This window comes from Dromaius novaehollandiae, chromosome 2 (assembly GCF_036370855.1).
Source record: "Dromaius novaehollandiae isolate bDroNov1 chromosome 2, bDroNov1.hap1, whole genome shotgun sequence".
NCBI lineage: Eukaryota > Metazoa > Chordata > Aves > Casuariiformes > Dromaiidae > Dromaius > Dromaius novaehollandiae.
In genome coordinates this window covers 144,224,245-144,246,129 of record NC_088099.1, presented here as the reverse complement: position 1 = coordinate 144,246,129, position 21,885 = coordinate 144,224,245, and the positions used below count along the sequence as shown (strand labels likewise).

At 39.9% G+C, this 21,885-nt stretch overlaps 1 protein-coding gene across 8 annotated transcripts in view; it reads left to right on the top strand.

The window, feature by feature from the left end:
- VPS13B (vacuolar protein sorting 13 homolog B) overlaps positions 1–19,149 on the top strand; it is a 483,999-nt gene extending 464,850 nt beyond the window's left edge. For 7 of the 8 annotated variants that reach the window (XM_064507672.1, XM_064507673.1, XM_064507676.1 and 4 more), the window contains 6 exons: positions 195–371; positions 1,287–1,457; positions 8,164–8,340; positions 10,878–10,980; positions 11,626–11,875; positions 17,052–19,149. In XM_064507672.1, coding sequence (XP_064363742.1) covers positions 195–371; positions 1,287–1,457; positions 8,164–8,340; positions 10,878–10,980; positions 11,626–11,875; positions 17,052–17,297 — 1,124 coding nt within the window. In that variant the 3' untranslated portion in view covers positions 17,298–19,149. Of the gene's footprint in view, positions 1–194; positions 372–1,286; positions 1,458–8,163; positions 8,341–10,877; positions 10,981–11,625; positions 11,876–17,051 lie in introns of those variants that run through there. The other variant, XR_010388020.1, reaches the window with a different exon arrangement.
- Positions 19,150–21,885: the final 2,736 nt, after the last annotated feature.

The following is a 21,885-nucleotide window of genomic DNA, read 5'->3' as shown; positions in this document are numbered from 1 at the left end:
TCTTTGATTTACGAAGTATGAAAGATTGCCATTTCTGAATTCATAGTGGATGAGTTATTTCCCGTGTTTTGCTCAAAGGAAGTTCATAATGTGATGAATTCTAGTGTGAAAAAGAAAATTAAGGAATAACCTTTTCTCAACTGCTGCTTCTGCAGTTTTCACAACTATAACGTTTGTTTTCTTTCTCCACACAGGCTGGGTTGTTGGATCTTTGGAAATTCTTGGAAGCCCAGCAAGTCTGGTGAGAAGTATAGGGAATGGCATAGCGGATTTCTTTAGGCTCCCTTATGAAGGGCTGACCAGAGGCCCAGGAGCATTTGTCAGTGGAGTTTCCAGAGGAACAACATCATTTGTAAAACACATTTCCAAAGGTCGATCGTTCACTTTGTTATTCCTACTACTGCTTTGTTGTTGTGCATTGTTAAAGGATGTGTTAAAGTTTTCAACGATATTGCTTGCAGCTTTGTTTGGCTTGCTAGGTTGCAGTGAAATGCTGGGAGGGTAACAAAGCTCATATATAACATCTTATGCATTAAACAGATCACTGCTTAACTACAGTGTGTAAGAATGTTTCAGAAACTTCAGAATTTTAAACCTCCCATTGGGAAACCAAGATTGGCTCAGCCAGTATTTCATGTGATAACTTCAGAAATATTAAAGGTGTTCTGTACTTCTGCTAACCATCAGAAATTCTACACTGCGTTGCCTCATCATATTTATTATTTCTTTTAAAAAAGTAGATACAGTTGTCATAACTTTGTAAGTATGTGGATAGGTTTTGACATAAGGGCAGATCTGGATTTAAGACACAAGCAGCTTTTGTCTTGCGAAGCCTGTTTAAACAGTGCCATCGTGTGGCTGCAGGAGGCCAGCAAGAGGCCAGGGAGCCTGCAGAGCTGCCGCAGCTGTTTGCTAGTGATTTAGATTCACTCAAGAGACTTCCTTGTGGGCTCATTCAGTAAATATTTGTTTACCTTTCCATCACCCCCATTACATCTAGGTTAGAGCTGCAGAAATTTGGGAACTGGGGAAGGATGTTCGGATGAGTTGTTTTTCCCTCTTGGCCAGGCAAACCTGGGGAGGACTAATGTAAACGGCGTGACGTGGACCATAGAAACAGTGTGGTGATGCTTAACAAATAGTAGAGAATGTTACACATGGGCAACTTTTCAATTGACTTGCCGTTCTGCTCGTAAGCACAGTTTCTCAGTGAGGCATAGAACATCTCTGTGGTTTAAATTAAAGCATTTTGATCCGGACCCAAATGTATATCTCCATGTATTTAGGTACCCTGACGTCAATTACCAATCTGGCAACGAGTCTTGCTCGGAATATGGATAGGCTGTCACTGGATGAGGAGCATTACAACAGGCAAGAAGAATGGAGAAGGCAGCTTCCAGAGAATCTGGGAGAAGGACTCAGGCAGGGGCTCTCCCGTTTAGGCATTAGCCTGCTAGGTAATGTACCGTTAAATATCTAGTTGGGTGATAATGCTGTTTTATGATCTGCTCATCAGCCTTTTCTGCTTGTCAGTTATAATTGCAAAATCCGCTTGCTTTTTCTTGTGAAATAGCCATGCAGTATGTATATGAGATAGTTTCTTTTTATCCAGGTTTATAGTGACTTTTGAATAGGGGTTTTTTTGCTGATAAAATAATTGCAGAAACAGAACAAGTTTGCAATCTTTTGTCTTTGTGAAATGTTTTCATTGGTACATGATGCGTAGCTCAGAAGAAGAGAATAATTCTGCATTGGGCAGGGTGACTTGTAACCAAGTCAGCACAAAGACGTCATCGTGCTGATGTTTACTTTCCAGTGAGTTATAGGAATGTCTTCCGAAATTGATTGTTTTTGCTGCACTGTAGATATAGGGGTTCTCGGTTGTCTTTGAAAATCACTTGAACTTAGTGCAAAAGTTAAATAAGCTTTGATGAGGAATTCTGATTTTACAAAGAGACCGAGATCCTCCTGATTCAGTGCAACTGTATTCATTGAGCAGCCAAGTGGTTTGGTTAGAGGTGAAGATTACTCTGGCCGTTTCAAAATAGTACTTAAACATTTGAAAACTAACCCTCACTGGAAAAATCTCTGAAAGAAGTTTTGCAGTAAGGAGCTGGATTTTCTAGGTTGCTTCTATTTGTCCCACAGCAGAGGAATGCGGAGTTGTATTGTTTGGCAGAGTTCCTTAGTACGTATTAAAGAGTATGAATCCCTCAGAGATCAAAGTGACCAAAAGCAGTCCAGTGCAAAAGGTTAGAAGAGACGAAGCTTGAAAGGATTTGTCCTCTTTCCTAATCTTCAGTAGTGTACACAACTCCTAAATTTGCAAACGCAACCCTGAAAGCCCCAAAGAGGAAGTGGTAAAAATGTTACAAGTTTGGGTTAAGTTACTGGAAATTATTTTAAGCAATAACATTAGATGATGTGAAGCACTGTCATTTGATAATGCCTGTAAACTGGCAAGCGAGTGTCCTGGGAGAAATGTGCATAAAGGAGCAATTTCATATATTAGTAGCTACTATCCCAATAGTAAACTGTTACTGGGGTTGCAAATCAAAGGTAGTTCAGAGAAGGTTTTATTTTTCCTTCTTGTTTTATTGGGCTAAGGGCAGTCAGGTTGAGTAGCTGGATGAAAGATTATACTTTTGGAAGCATTGTGTCAGCCTGGTGTGCATGTGTGCTGGTGAAATGGTCTGGGGAGCTTGGCTCAGTTACTAATAAGACAGCAAGATAACGTCGTGGCTCTCCCCTTGACCGACACACCAGAGCCCTTCAGAGCTAGAAGCATCAGCTGCTGCAGTCTGAACTAAAGAGCAAAACTTCATAGCTTTGGCTGCAGCAAGTCAGGGTCTCTGCTGTTCAGGAAAGCCGGGAACTTATAACATGCATTCACAAATACGTTGTGTTATTATGTCCCTATACACGAGGCTTTGGTCATTTGTGGGAAGGCTTCTGAGTTCAGAAAAACAAGAATTAGAATTCACTGTCCCAGATTTCCTAAGAAATTCATGTTAGAAGAAACATTAAAACTTGTATTAGCATTTAAACAGAACTCCTCTGCAAACTAGGCATTAAGGATCTTGTTCTTTCTCCTGCTGTTTTTATTTAGAGATTCCTCACTGCTAAATACCTCTATTCATAGTGGTAGAGACAGTTAACCATCCAAATAAATACCTCAGGTTACTGTGTAACTGGAACTGACAAGCAGAGGACCTGTCACTAAGCAAGGAATCAGAAATATTTCAGTGAAGTTGTATCATGCATAAATATTTATCTAAACTTGATTTTTCAAAGGAATGTTTTCTCTGTATACACAGCAGCATTCATGAAAATGGTGTTGAGACCGAAGTTATGAATAGACCTGCCTTTCAATCTTTACAGTTGCGTCAGAAAGCTGTTTCTCTCCTAACCATTTGGTTTAATGAATATTGTGGCTTATCCCCCCAAAACAGTTGGCGTTGAAGAGAGGTACCACCAGGCTGCTTTCTTTCACCAGTACGTTTAGAGTAAGCATGAAAATGTTTACTCTGAAAATACCTCCAGGTTCTTCATACATAACGAAACAAAACGGAGCTGCTATGTTTTTTTCCTTCGCAAGCATGAAGAGTTCGGAGGAGTACAAAAATGCAGATAGCGCGACCCTTTGAAGCCATAATTTCTATGATTCTGTAATTGTGGGATTGAAACGTGGTGAGCTGTATAGCACAGGTAGTCAGGGTACTGTCACGTTTGTAAAAGCTATCCCAATCGTGCGAGTGCCTTAAAGAATTGCAAATGCAGATGTCATGCCTAGGCACAGGCACGTACGAGTACTCAATTCCCCGATACGTTGTGCTATCTACTTAGAAAAAAATAGTTTCGCTTCTGATTTTTCTGAAAATCGGGCTCATGGTGGCCCCAATTCAGCAAAGCACTTAAGCATGTGCTTAAGAGCTTTGCTGAATCAGGGCCAAAATCGTGTCCTCTTGTCTCCTCCTCAGTGCAAGTTGTTCCTTGTGGTACATTCTTAAGTGCTTTGTCCTGTCTAGTTTTAAATGACTCAGGCACTGTCAGGGTGTTGTTTGATTTGATTGTTATCTTTGGCTCGCTGTTTTCTTCTTTTCTAGTTTGGGGGAGACTTCTGGGTCTTTTTAGTAATATTTGTATGTGAGAAGAAGCAAAAGCTTATGATAGGTGTGTTTTTCTTTTAAGCAATTAGATAAAAATGTAACAAAATTGTACTTAAAATATTTAGATGATAGGCACTCTCTGCCAAGGAGTTACCTTCTGCATTTTGTATGACAGGGTCAAGCTTAAAATAATAACTCATAACAGCATAAAAGAGAATATTGAAATGATGGGCTTTATTTTCAACGGCTGGTCCTAGTGAAAAATATCAAATCGCAGTAGCTTCCTTTAAGGAAACTGAGCATTTCTGAGTAAGAGAAAAGCAAATGTTAGGCAAATGTTGGAGAAGCGGCTTTCCACAGTGTCTGCGGTGCTATACACTCAAGCTACTCCTTGCTGCTCTTTAATGAAATGAATTGATAGTAATAGTGGCTGACAGTGTAATTGGGGTGTTAGACATCGTAAAACTTGGATTTCAGAAGCTCAGATTTATATTATTAAGGATTCTTGTTGCTGTTGTTGTTGTTGCTGTTTTGTAGCTATCACTTAATCAGGGCCACTTTACATTTGGTTCTCTGTAAACAAGATAGTAAAAGGCAGCGTTATTAACCCTGACGATCTCGCTGCTCCACACGCTAATCCTACAGATCTATTAATACACACTTAACTCTAAAATAACAGGTGGTCTTTTATTTTAGCTGTATTTTCATGAAATGTTTGCTGTGTGGTGACACCCTTCCAGCCATATTTTCAGAGCGTAGAAGCCTTCTGGCAATTCAGCAGAACAACAGGAAAAAGAAAAAGGAAACAAAATGGTTTCAGTTTTGCTAGCTTCCAGCTTCATGGCAAAGCATGGACAGTTTCTCATGGGGGGGATTTTTTTCCAATTATTTCTTGGTCTGCAGGAGTTTGCCGCAAGCGGGCTGAGTTGTGTGTAAGCACAGCCTTTGCCACGTTCACCAAACACTGCTTGTCTCTCTACACAGGAACCAGTTGCCTGCGATAATCAAATTCTTCTTGAAGTAATACCGTGACATACTCTGAACTATCTGAATTCTGTAGCTATCAAAGTATCTTTTTTATGAATACTGAGCAGCATATATTAACTGGAGCACACCCCGGCTGATGCTTAGCAGATGTTATGGTGTTGCTGGAACCTCTTTGGTCCAGTAACAGAAGAATATGTTTTTGTTTTGTTGCTTTGGTGTTTAATTTTATTGGGGTTTTCTTTATACATACATAATGTGTGTGTACATATGTGGACATGCATATAAAATAGCAAGCCTACAGTAAGAAGGGAGAACAGACTGGGGAACTGTTTTATAGAAAAGAAAAAGAATGGACAGGGGACATCGAGGAGAAAGGACAGGGACAAAAGTAGGACACTGTAGCTGTCTCCAGGCTGTGAGGGTGAGATGAGGACGGGAGGAAGCACTCGGTGTACCTCACGCTCTGCCTCTCTGATACTCGCCCCGATGCAGGGAGGGACCTTACGTGGTGAGTCTGTCCTGCATGGTGCTTCTTCCAGTAGCTTTATGTTGGAAAGCAAGGAACCACGTGGATACCAAGGGACGCGTGCTCTTTGCACGGTTTCTGGTGCCAGGAGATGCGGTGAAGCTCACACGTGTAACACCATTATCCCACTGCTGCCGGGTTTTGAGGTTGTTCAGCCTTTGACCTTTTTCGCCTTTGCCCACACGTGCTGCAAACAGGAAAGGGGCTGCACGGGGCTGGCTTCCCTACCCAGGGGTCATAGGACCCAGCCACAGGCACGTAGAGAGCTAAAGCTTGGTTAAAGGAGTAAGTTTATAGCTTATTATGAGATTTGTGGGCGTGAGCATGGCAGGTGAATGAGTTATGCCACTGAGTTACAATTCGAGATAGGAGACTACAAAGGGTGAATGGAGAGGGCAGGCAGATCGTATTTTTTGCAGGTACCAGGGCAGGATTTGCAAAAGGATTTGAAGAATGAAAGGGCGGTGGCTTCGCAGACGAGTTCAGAGTATGCATGAAATGGCAGAATAACAGAAAGTGTGGAAGTACTAAACAACTGGCTAATTAAGCTCTATGTTATTTTGCGTACTATATAAATAATCTTATATAACACAGTCACAGCAGTTTCCATTCTGTTTCCTTTTCCTCTGGGCCTAATTCCAGCTGAGAAGTGCCTGCAGCATACCACAGGTCCTTTGGAGTAGGCTCTTTTTATTATTACCTTATAACATTGCTCAAGTGTATTGCAGTAAATAATTTACTAGTGCTAGGACTTAGGTGGATTACATTTAATAAGGCAATAACTTCTGTTCTGAAAGTGCAGTTGCTGTGGATGACCTTGATAGATAGGGTGAAGGAGGTCACAGGGTAATGTAATACTGTAACTTAGCAGAACACCAAGTATTGTTTTGTGCCTTCAAATGCATCACAACTGTACAAAAGAAAAGACTGGACGAACAATCCCAGTTGTGTAATGCCGTGTCGGGGTATTACTTTAGTCCAGCAGCAGGAGCAGCTGGTAAGTACTGACGAAACAGTTGAATTGAAAATTGTATCATTTCCAGGGCATAGAATTAGGAAAGCTTTTGTGGTGCAAGGAGTAAAAACCGAGCTGAGCACTCAGCTTCAGTGAGTGAGCTCAGTAGTAGCTGAGTATCACGTTAAAAATAGACCAGCATTTTCTGAGGAAATGCTGTACATTTATTGGTAAATAATACACATATGACAGATGGAAGCAGTATCCCTAAAAGGAGGACATTTATGGAGGTTGCAAGTAATGTGAATTGTTGATAGGTAAATATCCTATATGTCTGGGGAAACATGTGCTGCTTCTCATCCTTGTCTTTTATTTGGAATGAATCCAGTGTACCAATACAGTATTAGTTCTGGTTGTTCTAAGTCAGCAACTTCTCCGTTTATCCGGTAAACAGTAACTAAAACCATCTGAAAACCAGTTAGCGGCTAGCCGACTAGTGTTTGTCACTCTGGTAAACATATGGGGCCACGTACCTCTGCTGTGATTGTCGGGCTCGGCAGAATTACGCCTGGATTTGCTTCCACATACAAAGCAGAATCTCCGAAGATGTCTGCGTTGCAGTAAAAATGCCTGGTTGCCAAGGTGACACTCGCTCCTACTCCTTAAATAATTGCTTTATCTTGATATTTGCAGCAGAAGCTGCAAACTGAGAGCTATTTGAGGAGCCCACAAACTTGCTTTGCACTGAGCAAAGAACTTCAGAGCAGGCAGGCCATTTTCTAACTGATGTCACTTTGTCTGATCATTGTACTCTTAGCAATTTCCAAATAGCTTATCTATCAAAATTACAATAAGTAGAGACATGTCTGTGGTTAAGTGGCTAGAGTAAACTCAAGATCAAAGCAATGTACCACCTCACATACCTGTTTACATTTAGGAAGATTTAAGTTGAAGTTCTCTGTTGATACTAAAAGCTGGGAAGGTCACTGTGTCACTTGTAAAAGCTTGACCCATGCACATTAAAGTAAAATATGATCGTTTTCACAAAAAAGTAACAAAAAGTCCCAAAGTCTAATTCTGCTAATCTTAGCAATATATCAAAAGTTGCATTAGCTTATGAACGTTTCTGGCAGTGGAAGAGGATATAAAAATGATCTATTGAATACAGGCAGTTTTTATTCTCATGGAGTCAGTCTCAGGCTTACATGAAAATCTCATTTCCATAACTGCTAAATTGTCCTAAAACTGATGGATTTTATTCCAAGCCCAACATTTTCAGAATTGCTACACAGAATGAGCTAAATTATAGCAACTCAGCAAAAGCATTTAGTTAAAGTAGTCAAAAGATGAAAACATACTATCAAGTGATCTTAATTTTTGAAAAAGTAAAAGACATAAAAAGGAAGTAGAGATTTAACTTAAACTTCAGCTAAGGAGTTGTTTAGTTAATTGGTTGTGCATATGGTAAATAGCTGTATAAGATGGGTGGAGTACAGTCTGTAATCCAAACAACATTCAGTAGTAATATTTCCTCTTATTCCGAGATATTAATCTTCATTAATCACTGGGGGCTCTTGTTTTTTCAGGTGCAATTGCTGGTATTGTAGATCAGCCGATGCAGAATTTTCAGAAAATATCGGAGGCCCAAGCTTCAGCGGGGCATAAAGCCAAAGGTGTGATCTCCGGAGTGGGAAAGGGAATTATGGGAGTCTTTACGAAGCCAATTGGAGGTGCAGCTGAACTTGTCTCCCAGACAGGTTATGGTGAGTCACTCTGATTTGCAGTATCTCCATTTAAATGCGCATGAGCAGATCTTTAAAATACTCTTCAAATACAACCTGCTGTGTCAGCTTACATGACTCAGTAGCTGCGTGACTTAGGAAAAGATTCAGAAATGCTACAGAGTAGTTCTAAATGTTGTGTTCCTTTTCTTAAAAATCATGTTATGCTTCTCTCTTGTGTTACGAATCAGTCTTGTACAGCACCAGAAACAGAGAACGCAGAAACCATGAAGTAATTCTTGGAATACAGTAGAATTAGTTACAGAAACACATGTGCTGCAAAAGAGTTCTTGACATAAATATAATAGAGCAACACTATACCCAATTAGAGCATTATTTTGAGATTGCTTTGTTACTGCAAGGAAAGAGTTGTGTTATCTCTAAATAAAGAGGGAGTTATGTTACTGGGAGAAAGAAGTGAGTTGTGTAGTGGGAACATCCACTTTAAACTGGAGAGTTGCGAGAAGAGTGTCCTGTTCTTAGATGCACGGGTGAGCTTCTCGCGGCCAGAGGTGGGTTTTCCAGCTAGACTAAGCACTTAGAGTGGCAGTAGTGGTCAAACCTTTCAGATTAATGTAAATGCTCCTGGACCGCTAAGAACTGTAAAAGATAAAATACAAAAATGTACTAATTTATTTGCTTTCAGTATCATGAAATCTGAGCTGCTGCTCTAGATATTAAAAAAAAAAGAGAGGGGAAGAAGGGTGGGCAGAACTGATGATACAAGGACTGTAAATATGTCATTAATTTTGCCTTATTAATTACAGCAAACAAATCCTGAAGGTTAAAGTCTTTAGTGATAATTTTTCTTTCATGACGTATTGGTTAGAATAAGAGTAGTTCTCCCAGAGCTTAAGTTCAGAATATTGTTTCCACACCTCCTGTTACATTTAGAACTCATTCCTTGAAGCAACCTGTTTAAAAAAAAAGTTAATAACATACCTGCTGCAAGTGTTTGAATAGTTTAATTTAATAACATGGTTGTTAGATAACTCTGTCCACTCTGCGATGGTTTAAAATAATTGTCTTGGCTTTATCTCATTTGCATGAGAGTAAATAATAGCTGCTGCTCTGAATTATGCATCCCGTAGGTGTATAACACCTATCTGGAAAATCAGAAACTGTCTGTCTTTTGTGGGCTGTTAGGGGCTGTCTGCATGTTCTTTTTGTTGACTGTGGAATTACAGTTTCTAGAGTTAATTGCAATGCCGTCTTTACCTGTAGCAATAGAGGGACACTTTTCATTGCAGATATGGTATACAACACATTATGTTTTCCAAGAGCATGTGACAAAAAGAGTTAGCCAGGAAAAAACATAAAAACTGTATCAATAATAGCTGACAGTGCGTGAGAGGAAAACACATAAGAGTTTGAGTAACTCTTACCCACAACTGGATTGGAAGTGGGACCGTGCCTCTTGGGGGGACCAAGGGGTGGGGGACCACACAGAAGTAAACACATGTTCTCTCTTTCTCCAGCTGTAAATGACATTTTCACTCACATAATGCTGAGAACCTCGGTAAGCCAACTGTTACAACTGGGATGCTGCTTTTAAGTATTACCATCAACATGTGTGTTAAAAATTAAAGGTTTTTTTTCAGTGCTGATGTTTTGTTTAAATTATTGTCCGTTGTGTGAAAAGGAATCTAAGTTATTGACACCCTTATGCAAAAATGCCTTTTGCTTCAGTGGAATGCTCAATTAGACAAAAGAAGTTTTCTTTTGTTTACTTAAAGAGTAACTTTGCACTAAACCTTATAACATTGGTGCTTACTGCTTAACCTAGTTTCCGTCTATCTTGTTAAAATTTTTAGAACCTCTTTATTTGTGAATTTTTTGCAACCCGTTGATTCTCTTTCTGGTGACCATACCTTATTTTTAAAAGGTTAGAAGCCATCTGAAAGCACCCATACTGTATCATCTTCAGCTTTGGATAGTCTGTTTAGAAACCTGTTTAACTGCTTCTTGTAGTCTCTATTCTGTGCTGGCACTAAGAAGAACGCACAATAAACCAGATACCTCAGGAGATCTCATAAATGTATATGGATCTGTGTTTAACAGCTGGATTAAGTAACTGTACATTTAAATACAGTATCTAGGCAAACTTTCCTTCTAATTTGTACCGATCATGACACGTATATGGAAGTATTTTAATATTAAGCAAGAAAGTTAACAATAGTCTTGGTTTTTTATACATAAATTGTAAGTGATGTGTCCGATCCCACTCTGAAATGATGACTCTCAGGAGCATTATGTTTCTCTTAATTGCTAGTGTATGGCTGATTTTAAGAACATTCAGTGGGTTTTTTTGTTTCTTGCTAATGCAAGATCACTGGGGTTAAGTGCACAACTCTTGCATTGTAATATTTAATGAATTATCTTGACTACAACTTCCAAAGATGTGACATCATTTTGGATCTGCACTGTTTTATGAACTGCTCTAAACAGATGACATCACTGCAACATGTAACTGTTTTGTAGAAAACAACTAGTAAAAAACTTAAATTCTCTTACCACAGGTATTTTGCATGGAGCTGGACTTTCTCAGCTTCCCAAGCAGCGCTCTCATCCAAATGATCAACATGTTGAGCAGGCTCCAAATAGCCACGTCAAATATGTCTGGTAAAATTATTTAGACACTTGCTCATTTTTACATCCACATTGTTTATTAATAGGTTCTGGCCTGTGGTCAAGTTAACAGGCTGCCTCCCTAGGAAAGGCTGAGTTATGGCAGTTTGTTTAGGAACATTAAACACAAAGGTAATGCATAGAAACCCAATCTGCAAGTGATGGGCTGCTGATCTGCTTCCAGCTTTGGAACTACAGAGCTGATCTTTATTTAATGGCATTCAGTGAGTTCTTACTTACTTATCATTGCCCAAGAAAAATACTGCACATCTCCAGAAACCGCTGTTAGTGAAGATAGGTTTATTTTCTGCACTGAATTTGTAAGCCACTTCTCAGGGTAATTTTTCTATTAGGGTGGGAAATCGGCTGACCTAGTGTGATTATTAGGCCAATTTTGCAGTGAATGATTAAAGAGTTTTGGTAAATAACAGTTTCACATTTATCTTGTAAATCTCAAGTCTTATATCTTTCAGTAAAGGAGGTTCAAAGGATATCCTCCTGCTTATTTTATATTTGTAGGTGATAGCTACAGCCTTAAATAAAAACATTTAATAATCAAAAGAAATCCTTAAATATCCAATGCACAACACTGATTTTTTTTTTTTTTTTTTTTTTTTTTTTTTTTTTTTGTTAATGCAGGAAGATGCTTCAATCTCTAGGAAGGCCAGAAGTCCATATGGCCTTAGATGTCATGATTGTGAGTGGATCAGGCCAGCAGCATGAAGGCTGCTTGCTGCTGACCTCAGAGGTGCTCTTTGTGGTCAGCCTCAGCGAAGATACACAGCAGCAGGCATTCCCCGTGACTGAAATCGACTGTCTGGAAGATGATCAGCAAAAAAACCTGCTGAAGGTGCAGCTAAAACAACAGAGAATGCCTTGTGATTTGGAGGTAAAGGCTGAGGAATGTTTTGCTTCAACAATAAAGCTACACTGGTGATGTTTTCGACAACAGGGCTACTCACCTTTGGGTCGGGAGGCCAGAGGTGCAAGTCCCGAACCAAGGGACCCGTTGTTTTCCCACACCTCGCTGTTGACTCTGTCACTGTTTGGATGAAACGGAGGTGTCTCCTCCTTTCTGTCTTGTTACTGATTATAGAATTTAAAAATCCACGCCAGTAATTTCCTGAGGGAAAAAGTAGAGGAAGTCTGGGGTCTTGGTAAGGACCACCTCTGTTCTGAAGAGGTTCTCACAACCAACTTCACGTGTATGAGGTGGTTGTTGCTTGGCATGCTAGAGGTGCTTTGCCTTTGCCTGCAAAGTCACAGTGAGAACAGTTCCTTTTAATGCTCTGTGAATTCTCTTTTAACTGTTCAGTGGTGCCGATGTGTGCTCCTTGCAGTACATTTCTTAACTTGCCACAGTTAACACAGTGGTCTTATTTGGCTACTAGCTGTATTTAGCTCCTTACATCTTCCATTTCTTGCAAATGAAAACTTTAACTTAAAGAATTCAACTTACTACTGTTACTACAGGGCTACTTCCCTGGAGGGGAAAGGGAGGTAACTGGTTCCTCCTGGGACATTTTATGCGCTCAGCCCATCCTAGCTCCAACTTCAGCTCCAGCCCATATTTTTTTATTGCACTGTAGCAGCTGTAGTGGCTGATGTCTTTGCATCTGGTTATCGAAGGGGTGAGGAGCAAGCTGCTGCTCTGGGGAAAGGGCTGCTTGTCCAAAGGGAGGTGGTAGCTGCAAGGGGGAGACAAGGCAGAGGGGCCCGTCTGGGAGAAGGGAACATGAGGGACAGTGAGCCTGATTCGAGTCCCCACAGCTGCTGCAGCTGGGAATATATCAATATGTAGGACCTCCAGACAGATGGCTTCTGTACGTACACAAGCACAACCCTACATAGCACATGCACAGAGTCTGTCATTCCCACGTACTCATGCTAGTACACACAGTAAATGTGACTAGCTTTGGAGGTATTAGACCAAAGGCATACCTTTCTTTCTGAAGTTTTGGATAGAAAAATGGGAGCCCTGCTCCAGTGGCGCAGCAGTGCCAGCAGCTGTAAGTCTTGAGCCACCCAGCCTCAGTGCACAAGCTCCCTTGCTGACCCAGTCTCTTGAGAATGCAGTGAAAATGTATGGCATGAGTGAAAGCAGTGAAGTGTGCCTATAGCCTGGGGATGGAGGGGGGGGTCAGTGATGGCAAGACAGCAAAACCTGATACTGATGCTCTGAAAAACAGACCTGGCATAAGTATTCATTCAGAGTGCATGAACTGATGCTGGAGTTTATGTGAGTGTTTAAAGAAATACGTTCTAAGAAAGAGCAGTTGAAAGTAAGGCAGACAGGAATAAGAGAGTTTTAATTTTGGGGGGGGCTAAGGCAGCTACACAACAGGAGATTCCAAAAGCTTTCAGAAAGCATTTGGTGGTTACCTAGAGTCATGTAATGTTCTTTTGCAGTTAATATTGCCATATGATTTTTTCTTAGTGGATTGGGAAATGTCATACTTAGTAATTTCTTTTCTGCAGCTGAGGATGACAGTTCTGCGGTGCTTGGGGCTGTTCTGCACAGCATTAGTGCTGATGGGAGCCAGGGCCTCTCAGCTGCTCAAAAAGGGCTGGTGTGAATACTCTTTGAACATGATTAGGGAAAGTAGCCGTAGGAGCAGCAAGCTATGGCTTTGCCAATTAGAGGTTTCAGAGCTACAGACCTACACCTAAAGAGACGTAACTCTTAAATACCAATGGTAGGCAATCTTGTTGTATTGCACATGTCCTCAGCTGAAGTGCAAACACTTCTGTACATGATGACACTAGTAGAGCTGGCCAAAATTTTTTGCTGAAAAATGCTCAGTCGGGTCAACCAAAATGTTATGGTAAGTTTAGGGAGATGATGATACCAAATGTAAATTTTATCTATTTTGCTGGTTAATTTAGTCAAAAATTGTAGAAATAATAACAATAAATTGAAACATTTCATTTCAGCATTATAAAATCCACTTTTTTTGTCTTATTTTTCACCAAAAATAATTGCCAAAAAGTTTTGTTTCAGCTCTGCCCAAAACAGTTTCTCCCCTTCCCTCTCCTCAGCTTCTTGGAACTATTAGGAAAGAAAACATGCGTTATTCCGCAGCTGTAATCACCAGAGATGTTATAGAGCATGCTTTGACTCCTTCAGCAATAGGTTTGCCTGATGGCTTGTTCGTCTTCACAATATATAACTTAATCCATCTGGCTAGAAGTAGACTGGATGAATTCTTGAAAACTCTGGCACTGACAATGTTGTTATTGAAAGGAAGCATTAATTGTACTTGGATTATCTTGAGATAATTGAGACACTGCTCGCTTCCAGACACACGTCAAACTCCTAAACTTCCAGCTGCTCTTGGTATAGCTCATAGTATCAAGAAGACAGCAAAAAGCTGAAGGGCCCCGGAATTTCAGATCCTCCAGCGTTTCTTTCTGATGAGCTGCAACAGTGATTTCCTGATAGTGCGCATATATCATCTTTGGAGCTGAAAGTCTGAATTTTTCCTGAGCAGTAAGAACCCTTACTTTCTTACTCATTGATTGTGCACAAAGCAGGTTTTCAGTGCTACGTACGCTTCCAGATTATACACCAGATAGATACTTTGGATTTAGTTAGAATTGCTGAAGAATTATTCTCTATAAGCTATAAAAGGAGAAGGGTGGAATTCTAGAAAACTTCTGTAGTTCTTAACCCCAAAATGCTAATATGAAAAGACAAGCCATCTTTAAGATTCCTCTAGCAGATAGATTAAGCAACCCGTGACCAAGTTTGGATTCATATAATGGTTTGGCTATTTACATGGTAATTGTTCACACTAGGGATTTAAAGTACTCAGTGACATTGTTAGGTCCAATTTAGGGCAAAATGTAGAATAAAAGCAATTCCAAGTGTCTGTTGTTGTCTTGACAGTATATGCTAAACTGAAACTGGCTGGAGAAGCAAACGGTTACAGATGAAGTCATCTGGAAGCGAGGAGGGTCCCAGTTACTTTGGAAGACCATCCAAGTGCAGTTAATATTTCCTACTGAATAATTTTGCTGTCTGTGGCATATGGCCTGGGGCTGAATGAGGAATGGGTTCTCAATGGTGCCAGCACCATTTCCATCTCCTCTGACAACTTTGGTCTTTTGGTCAGTGTGGAGTCAGAACGATAACCTCAGCGTCCCCTGGGCTTACCTACCTGGAAGCAGAAATCAGGAGAAAGTGTGGAGCCACTCACATGCAAGATTTGCCTCATAACTTACAATCTAGTTTACACAGGTGCTACTTTAACATATTTCTCTCCTTTCAACTGGTAAAACAGGCTGACTGTTGAGATACTTTATTTCTGTGACACGAGGCTGAAGACGTGGTTCAGACACCATTCTCCAAGTTAGCCATGTGTCTGCTGCAGCAGTAGTCTGCCTTCTACATTTTTTTACTCCTTCTAAGGTCATTCATGGAAACCACACTTTCCTCTGCCCATTTCATCGTTTTTCAGTGTTTCTAAGCATATGATCAAACTTTGAGCTCCTGAGTTTGTTCATGTGCCTGCTTCCTTTAGCATTTTTGTGGTGATGATTGAAAACAGAAGTGTTTTTACTTGTTCAGCAGCAAATCCATCTCCAAAGACATAGTAAAAGACCAGAGGGGACTGTTTTGATATGGATGTGATGTGTGTCACTATCTGTGTTACTAATTCTCTCTTCAGATAGGTGAGGGTTAGTTTAAAATGAGCCCTAGAGTCCAGAGATGTGACAAGATACTATTCCCGGATGTTAAATTGAACCCAGTGGTCCTGTTTGAAAAATCATCACATCTGCTGAGGCATCTGTAGTACTTTCTTAAAGATAGCCAGAAAGTAGCAGTCTTTGAATTTTCTGTATGGCATCCAACAAAGACATTATAAACCCTGCAAAAATGACAGTAGTCAGCAATTCGCCAAGAGTAAATAAGGAAGCATCAAAACCTACCCTAGAATAGTTTCTACCTTTCTGTCATTTGCATTTTTGGGAAATAATTTCTATTCTGAAGGACTTTGCTAATGATACCACTGTAGCATCCAAGGTGGTATTGCTGAAACACCTTGTTTTGAATTCATGCAACTGTTTGATGGCTGCTTGCATGCTTTCCCTTCTCAAGCTAGTTCCACTTATCTCCATGTCTCCTTCAAAAGAAGGGCACCGCAGGTTGGTCCTCCAGGGCCAGGTTTGCCCATGGCTTTTCATCTAATACTTTGCCTGGTTGGATGTGTATAGCAGATGCCACTTTTCTCTTGGCAGTATTGGTTTTACTGTTCTTGTTTCCAACAGATGCGGGTTACCTGCATCTCTTTTTAATAGAGCCTTGAACCTTTACATATTTCAGCCTGCAAATAGGGATTTCTTCAAAGGAGTCCTTCCAACTCATGGTGATGGAAAAGTCAGCTGCGTAGATGCTTCAGTTTCTTTTTCATAAATTACATGCTCAAACGATCTTTAGTACAACCATTTTGTTTTAAAAAAAGAAAGCAATTCTGTTGATGCTCTGACCCAAAGTGGGGGTTTTTTTTGTTACCAGATACAGATGGATATATGCCCTCATAGTTAGAACATTCGACTGGAATGTAGATTCAAGCCCTTATTCCAAATCCCATTAAAGACTTAAATACTTCCCAGATATGGCTGTGGGCTGTTGCAATTTTTAATTGTAGTTTGTGAAGAAAAGGTTTGCTAATCAGGACTGCTGCCTGATAAGCACTGCCAGCAACTACTGGCCTTTTTCTAAAAGTGGCTGAGAAGCTGCTTCTGTCTGCAAGTTGATCTGTTGTAAAGATTACTCTTGAGTCCATCCCTGATTCTCAGGAGATACTGCTTCAGCTTTTCTATGGCAGAGTTAGAGCTTCTTAGCATGGAAGCATCCAAAATATCGAAGGAGATGACTAATGCACAGATCACAAAACTATGGGAGAACTCTGCTGATGAAAACATCCATGTGGATACTGTAAGATCCCAGGGGAAAAGATTTTAACTACAGAAAGTAATGTTGAACTTACTTACTGTCTTTACTATTAAGAAGTTCAGCTTCTGTCAATATTTCAGTAATCATTTGTGTTATCCGATTCCAGGCAGATGGAGTTCGAGAGAGACTGTCAGAACAGCAGTACAACCGCCTCGTGGAGTACGTCACAAAGACATCCTATCACCTCGCGCCTGGCACCGCTTCTGTGCCAGCCTCACAGGCCGTGGCTACTGAACACCCTCCAACTGTAATGAAAACATATCAGTATGTAGTTGATCCAAATTTTGCCCAAGTATTCATTAGTAAATTCACAATGGTAAAAAGTAAAGCCTTGAGGAAGGGATTTAATTAATTAATATTTGTGGCAAGAATAGTAGCATCTTACCATTTTGAAAGTAATACTTTCTATGCAGTAATCTACATCAAGTAGAGCTACACGTCATTTTTGAGGAGGTAGGCGGCAGTAACAAAATTAAACTTAATAATAGCTTTCCTAACATTCCGACTCCCTAGCCAAGGTAGTGGTGCTGGAAGGAAAGCACTATCCTATCCCAGCAAACAAATAAAGTGAAACGAGACAGCACTGGACTATAAACTGAATCAAAATCCTTTGTCCTTTCAATAACTGAAAACCAAAAAAAAGGAAAATTTGAGTGTACAGACACATTTTTGCCACACACAAAAATTTATATCAATACCTACTATATCATATTTTAGGGTCTGCCAGTTTCTGTTATAAACCAGATTTATAACTCAGCTGTAAAAACTAGCTGAAGGTTGAGCCTTCCCCCCCCACACACATACTCCCCCCAACACGTACGTCCTGAGGCAAAACATTTTCCCCCACTAAATCTGAAAAACCCAGTGTGGCTGTTTTAAGTTACTAGTGACAGCTGGGTTTTAGCACCACTTTAACCTTAAAATAGCTTCCTTTATTTGACTGAAGTTTTGCAGGACATTAGTCCTTAATGTAAACTAGTGCCTTTGTGTGGTTTGGAGAACAAAACGCTAACTACGACATGAATTTATTTTTAAAACTGTCTTGTATACAGAAACTTTATTTTATCCACCATCAAATTTTCAGAAGGACTTTCATCATATGTATGGCATTGTGCATTGTCTGGTAATTATTTGGAAGCCAGTTACATGCAGTTTAAAAACTTTAAGAAACAGCGCTTAGTCTCCTTCAAATCTAGCAAAAATCTGTAAGCTCATTGTAATGAAGAAGTGCAGGTGCTGAATGTAGCCTTGTTGGGTGTCACTTCCTTCGTATCTCCCACCACTGCTATAGTACATTTTTCATTTAAGCTCTAATTTATTTTATGCTTATCATCTTTGAAGTGCTGAGAACAGGGATATTTAGAAACATGACCTTTCAGATATATTTGTGCTAAGCAAAAATGAGAATGTTTGCAAGTTGATCCAAAAGTATGGACCCACAGGCTCCAATTACATTAATAGTTAATGATGCTATCCTGATACACTTCAGCTACTATGTTAAACACATTCAAGACAAATGAACTTTTTGTGTGTCTTCTTTTCAGATGTTTTACAGGTTTGAGTGGGCAAGAAAGTGCTCTCTCCCACCATGGTTAGATTGCTTTATAAACCAAGTGTGGCTACAGCAGCTTTATTTAAAAAAAAAAAAAATTTTTTTTTAAAAGCTTACGTGTTTTTAAACTGTGGGTAACTTTTCTCCCCTTTTCTACATACTTATGGACACAAACTTTGGGGATTCCTGAATGTGGCCAGAATTGGAGAGTCTGTAAGAACTGGAATAAAATCTGATCATCATGTTGCGCAAATACCTATACTTAATAGTTAATATCTATGCATACCGGGTATGACCAAATGCACAGTAAATAAGAATGTAGAAATTGTAAATTTTTTTTCTGAGTTCTGCTTTGTTAAAAGCTGCATCTAAAAAAAAAAAACGTGTCTCTTGTACTGAAAATGCAGAAGCCTGGGATCTGAATTGTCCTTTCTTGAATGTGAAACGAACTCATCTATTATCAGCGTTTCATACAGTGATTTAATAACTTAGTCATTGTTTAAGTAGCACTATTTAAAAATGTGTACATATATATATTTTCTTCATTCCTGAATATTTTATGGAAATAGTTTAATATGTCTAATTTTGCATATGGTACATAAATTGTAATATAATGAGATTGTTTAAAGATAATAAAATTATTCCTACAATACTTGGGGTTTTGAGCTATTTGGTCATTCAGTACAAGTGAATGAGCAGGTCATTGCGTAGGACAATGAGAATAAAGACATACAAGCTTCACATGCCCCCCCCCTCTGCCCCCCCATTAGATGCCAGTAGGTGACTGGTCTTTGTCATATACCAGAAAATGCAAATAGATCATGACAATGCTTTGGAAGTAAAAACTGATGAGTAGCTTGCCAAAACATGTGCTGAAAAGTTTTACGGTTTTGTGACTAACTGAATCAAAACAGCACTGCAGTCACCATTTGAATTAGACTAATCTGTTCATTATGTATGTAAGTACACAAACCAGCCAAGAGGACGCAAACACACCTGTAAAAAATGATGGAAGGCAGCAGTTTAATTTCCAAAAGTCTGTAGATTGCTGCCATTGTTTAAGATTATATTAGTGTTTTTCCTGAATTATTTTTCTCCTGGAAGAAACACATGCTTAAATTACACTCTTCTTCAGTGAATTAAGCTAGCATCTTTACTGCATTAGGCAGGTTCTTTCTCCTCCTTCTGACCACATGTATGGAAACGTGTGGCGATGGCATATAAATCAGACTCTCCTACATATGAGCTGTGTGAACTATGAAAACAAAGTTGTCCAGAGAGCAGCTGCCTGTACTTAGCTGCTAAAGCACTCCAATGTGTGCGCTTAAAACATACCTACGCTCATAATGCTCTTTAGCCCTGGAGAGCTCACAACTTCAAATACATCTTTTTAGTTTGCTTCCAGAACAATCAATCATTCCTCAAACACTTGAGAATAAAGCAAGCCAGCCAAAAATGTGAAGGCATAGCCAGGCTGATACAAGGCAAGACCTTTCCCAAAGTAGTCTAGGGCAAACAATTCCTTTTTATGTATTTCATATATAAATACAGCAAAATCTTTGAGGTCAGTTGCGGATGGGCTCAGAACTTCTTAAGCACATGTTTACCAGAGCTGCGTCTCCTATAAACAGCCTGCCAGACCCTGCAACAAGCAGCTGCTTCAGGAGTAAGGCACATGGGCTTTTCTTCTGCCTTCCCTCTCGCTCTTGTTTGGAAGATACAATGATAGGCAAGACCAGGATTAACTGAGCTCTCTCTGGGAAGGGTTGGGGTCCGTGGGGGCAAGGGGAGGATTAAAGGCTTGAAGGACTGGTGCTGGTGAGGTGAGCCCTTCTTGCTAATGAAATTCAGTGGTAGGTACCCAGCTTGCTACCAGCTACCCTTCCTGCTTCACAGGTAAGAAAGCTCTGCTCACACTCAGCTATCCTAATACTCAGCTATCCTAATACGCAGCTATGGGCTGTTTTTTATTGCCTGCCAAAAGGATGCATTTGTTTTGCAGCCCCTGTGAAACCTTAACATCATTATAAAGAAAGTAACAGTTATAACCTGATGAATTCCAAAGCGCAAACATAAAAGGAAGACCTCACTTTTTTCTTTAATGCATTTAGCCAAAGACACCTTTGATCTGGTGCTCTGCTGTACAATCAGAAGCTATCTTTAGGCACAAGACTCACATTTCTTTAAGTTACTGCTAGTAGTAAGAACCAGAATGCACAGACAGACTGTAACTGCTGTTGGCTATAACAATTTGTAAGACTTTTAGAATTTAAAAGTAAATTAAGTCAAAGCAACTGGGAAAAATATATGGGCTAGAGCTGTGAGGGAAGCCAGTTCTATCAGCCAGCACACCTAGCAGTAGCAAGGTCCTTTGCCTCTGAAGCTGTCAGTATGACTAAAGAGCCCAGGCTATTACAACGTGCAGACATGCCCAAGAAAATGTTAGTCGGTGCTTAATGGCATACAATGTTTATACTGTACATTTGGAAGATAAATTGCTATCATTTGCTATTGTTAAGCTTCAGTTTACATTTATAGGAGCAGGGAGCATTTTGATTACTAGATAGTTTCCCCTGCACCACCAATGTCAAGTTATTTCTTTGGTCAAAGGAAGCACTGTGTGTATGGGAAGTTTAAAGAAAAATCCCTTGTTCCTGCATACTAGTGTTCTGGATCAAATATGCTACTTAAATAGCTTTCATTAGTGCAAATGTTGCTCACTGATACCTATTCAGTGTTAAGTTAATGGTCCATTTAAAATAATAAAAGTTATGCCAAACAGAATTTGAACTTAAGACCTTTAAATACAATACAGATGGCTTAATTTGTCATGCTTCTTCATACAAAGCCTTCCCTTCTTTCACATGATCAGATTTGGCTCCTCTTACAGCACCCACATTAAGCAGCACGGAGCCACAGTCCCAGCACTACCTCGAACCTCAGCTATAGGCAATGCAAAAACCACGTTCCACATGTCTGGTAATGAGGCACACAACAGACGATACAGTCTCGGACTACACAGAAGATAACCTAGATCAAGACTATGCTTAGCTGGATAGTTCCAGATAATAAAAGATGTCTGCCTACAAGGAGTGGCAAAGAGTTCCATTATCACAATATCCTAAACTGCTTCCTCTTTTCCATTGCTTTAATAATCCTTCCCGTTGTACATCAAATACATACGTATGTACGTACCTCCAGTTTAGAGTCATTTTCCTGTTATAGTTACCCATTGCATAGAGTCATTTGAGTAGTTCCTAAGTCTTGATGCAACACACTGCTGCTGTGAGGAAAGCAAGACAGTGATGGCAGCAGAAAGATCTGAAGGCGCTCTGGTGTATTTCCAGAATTCCTCTCCAAGTTCTTTTATCTCAAGGTCACTTCGCCT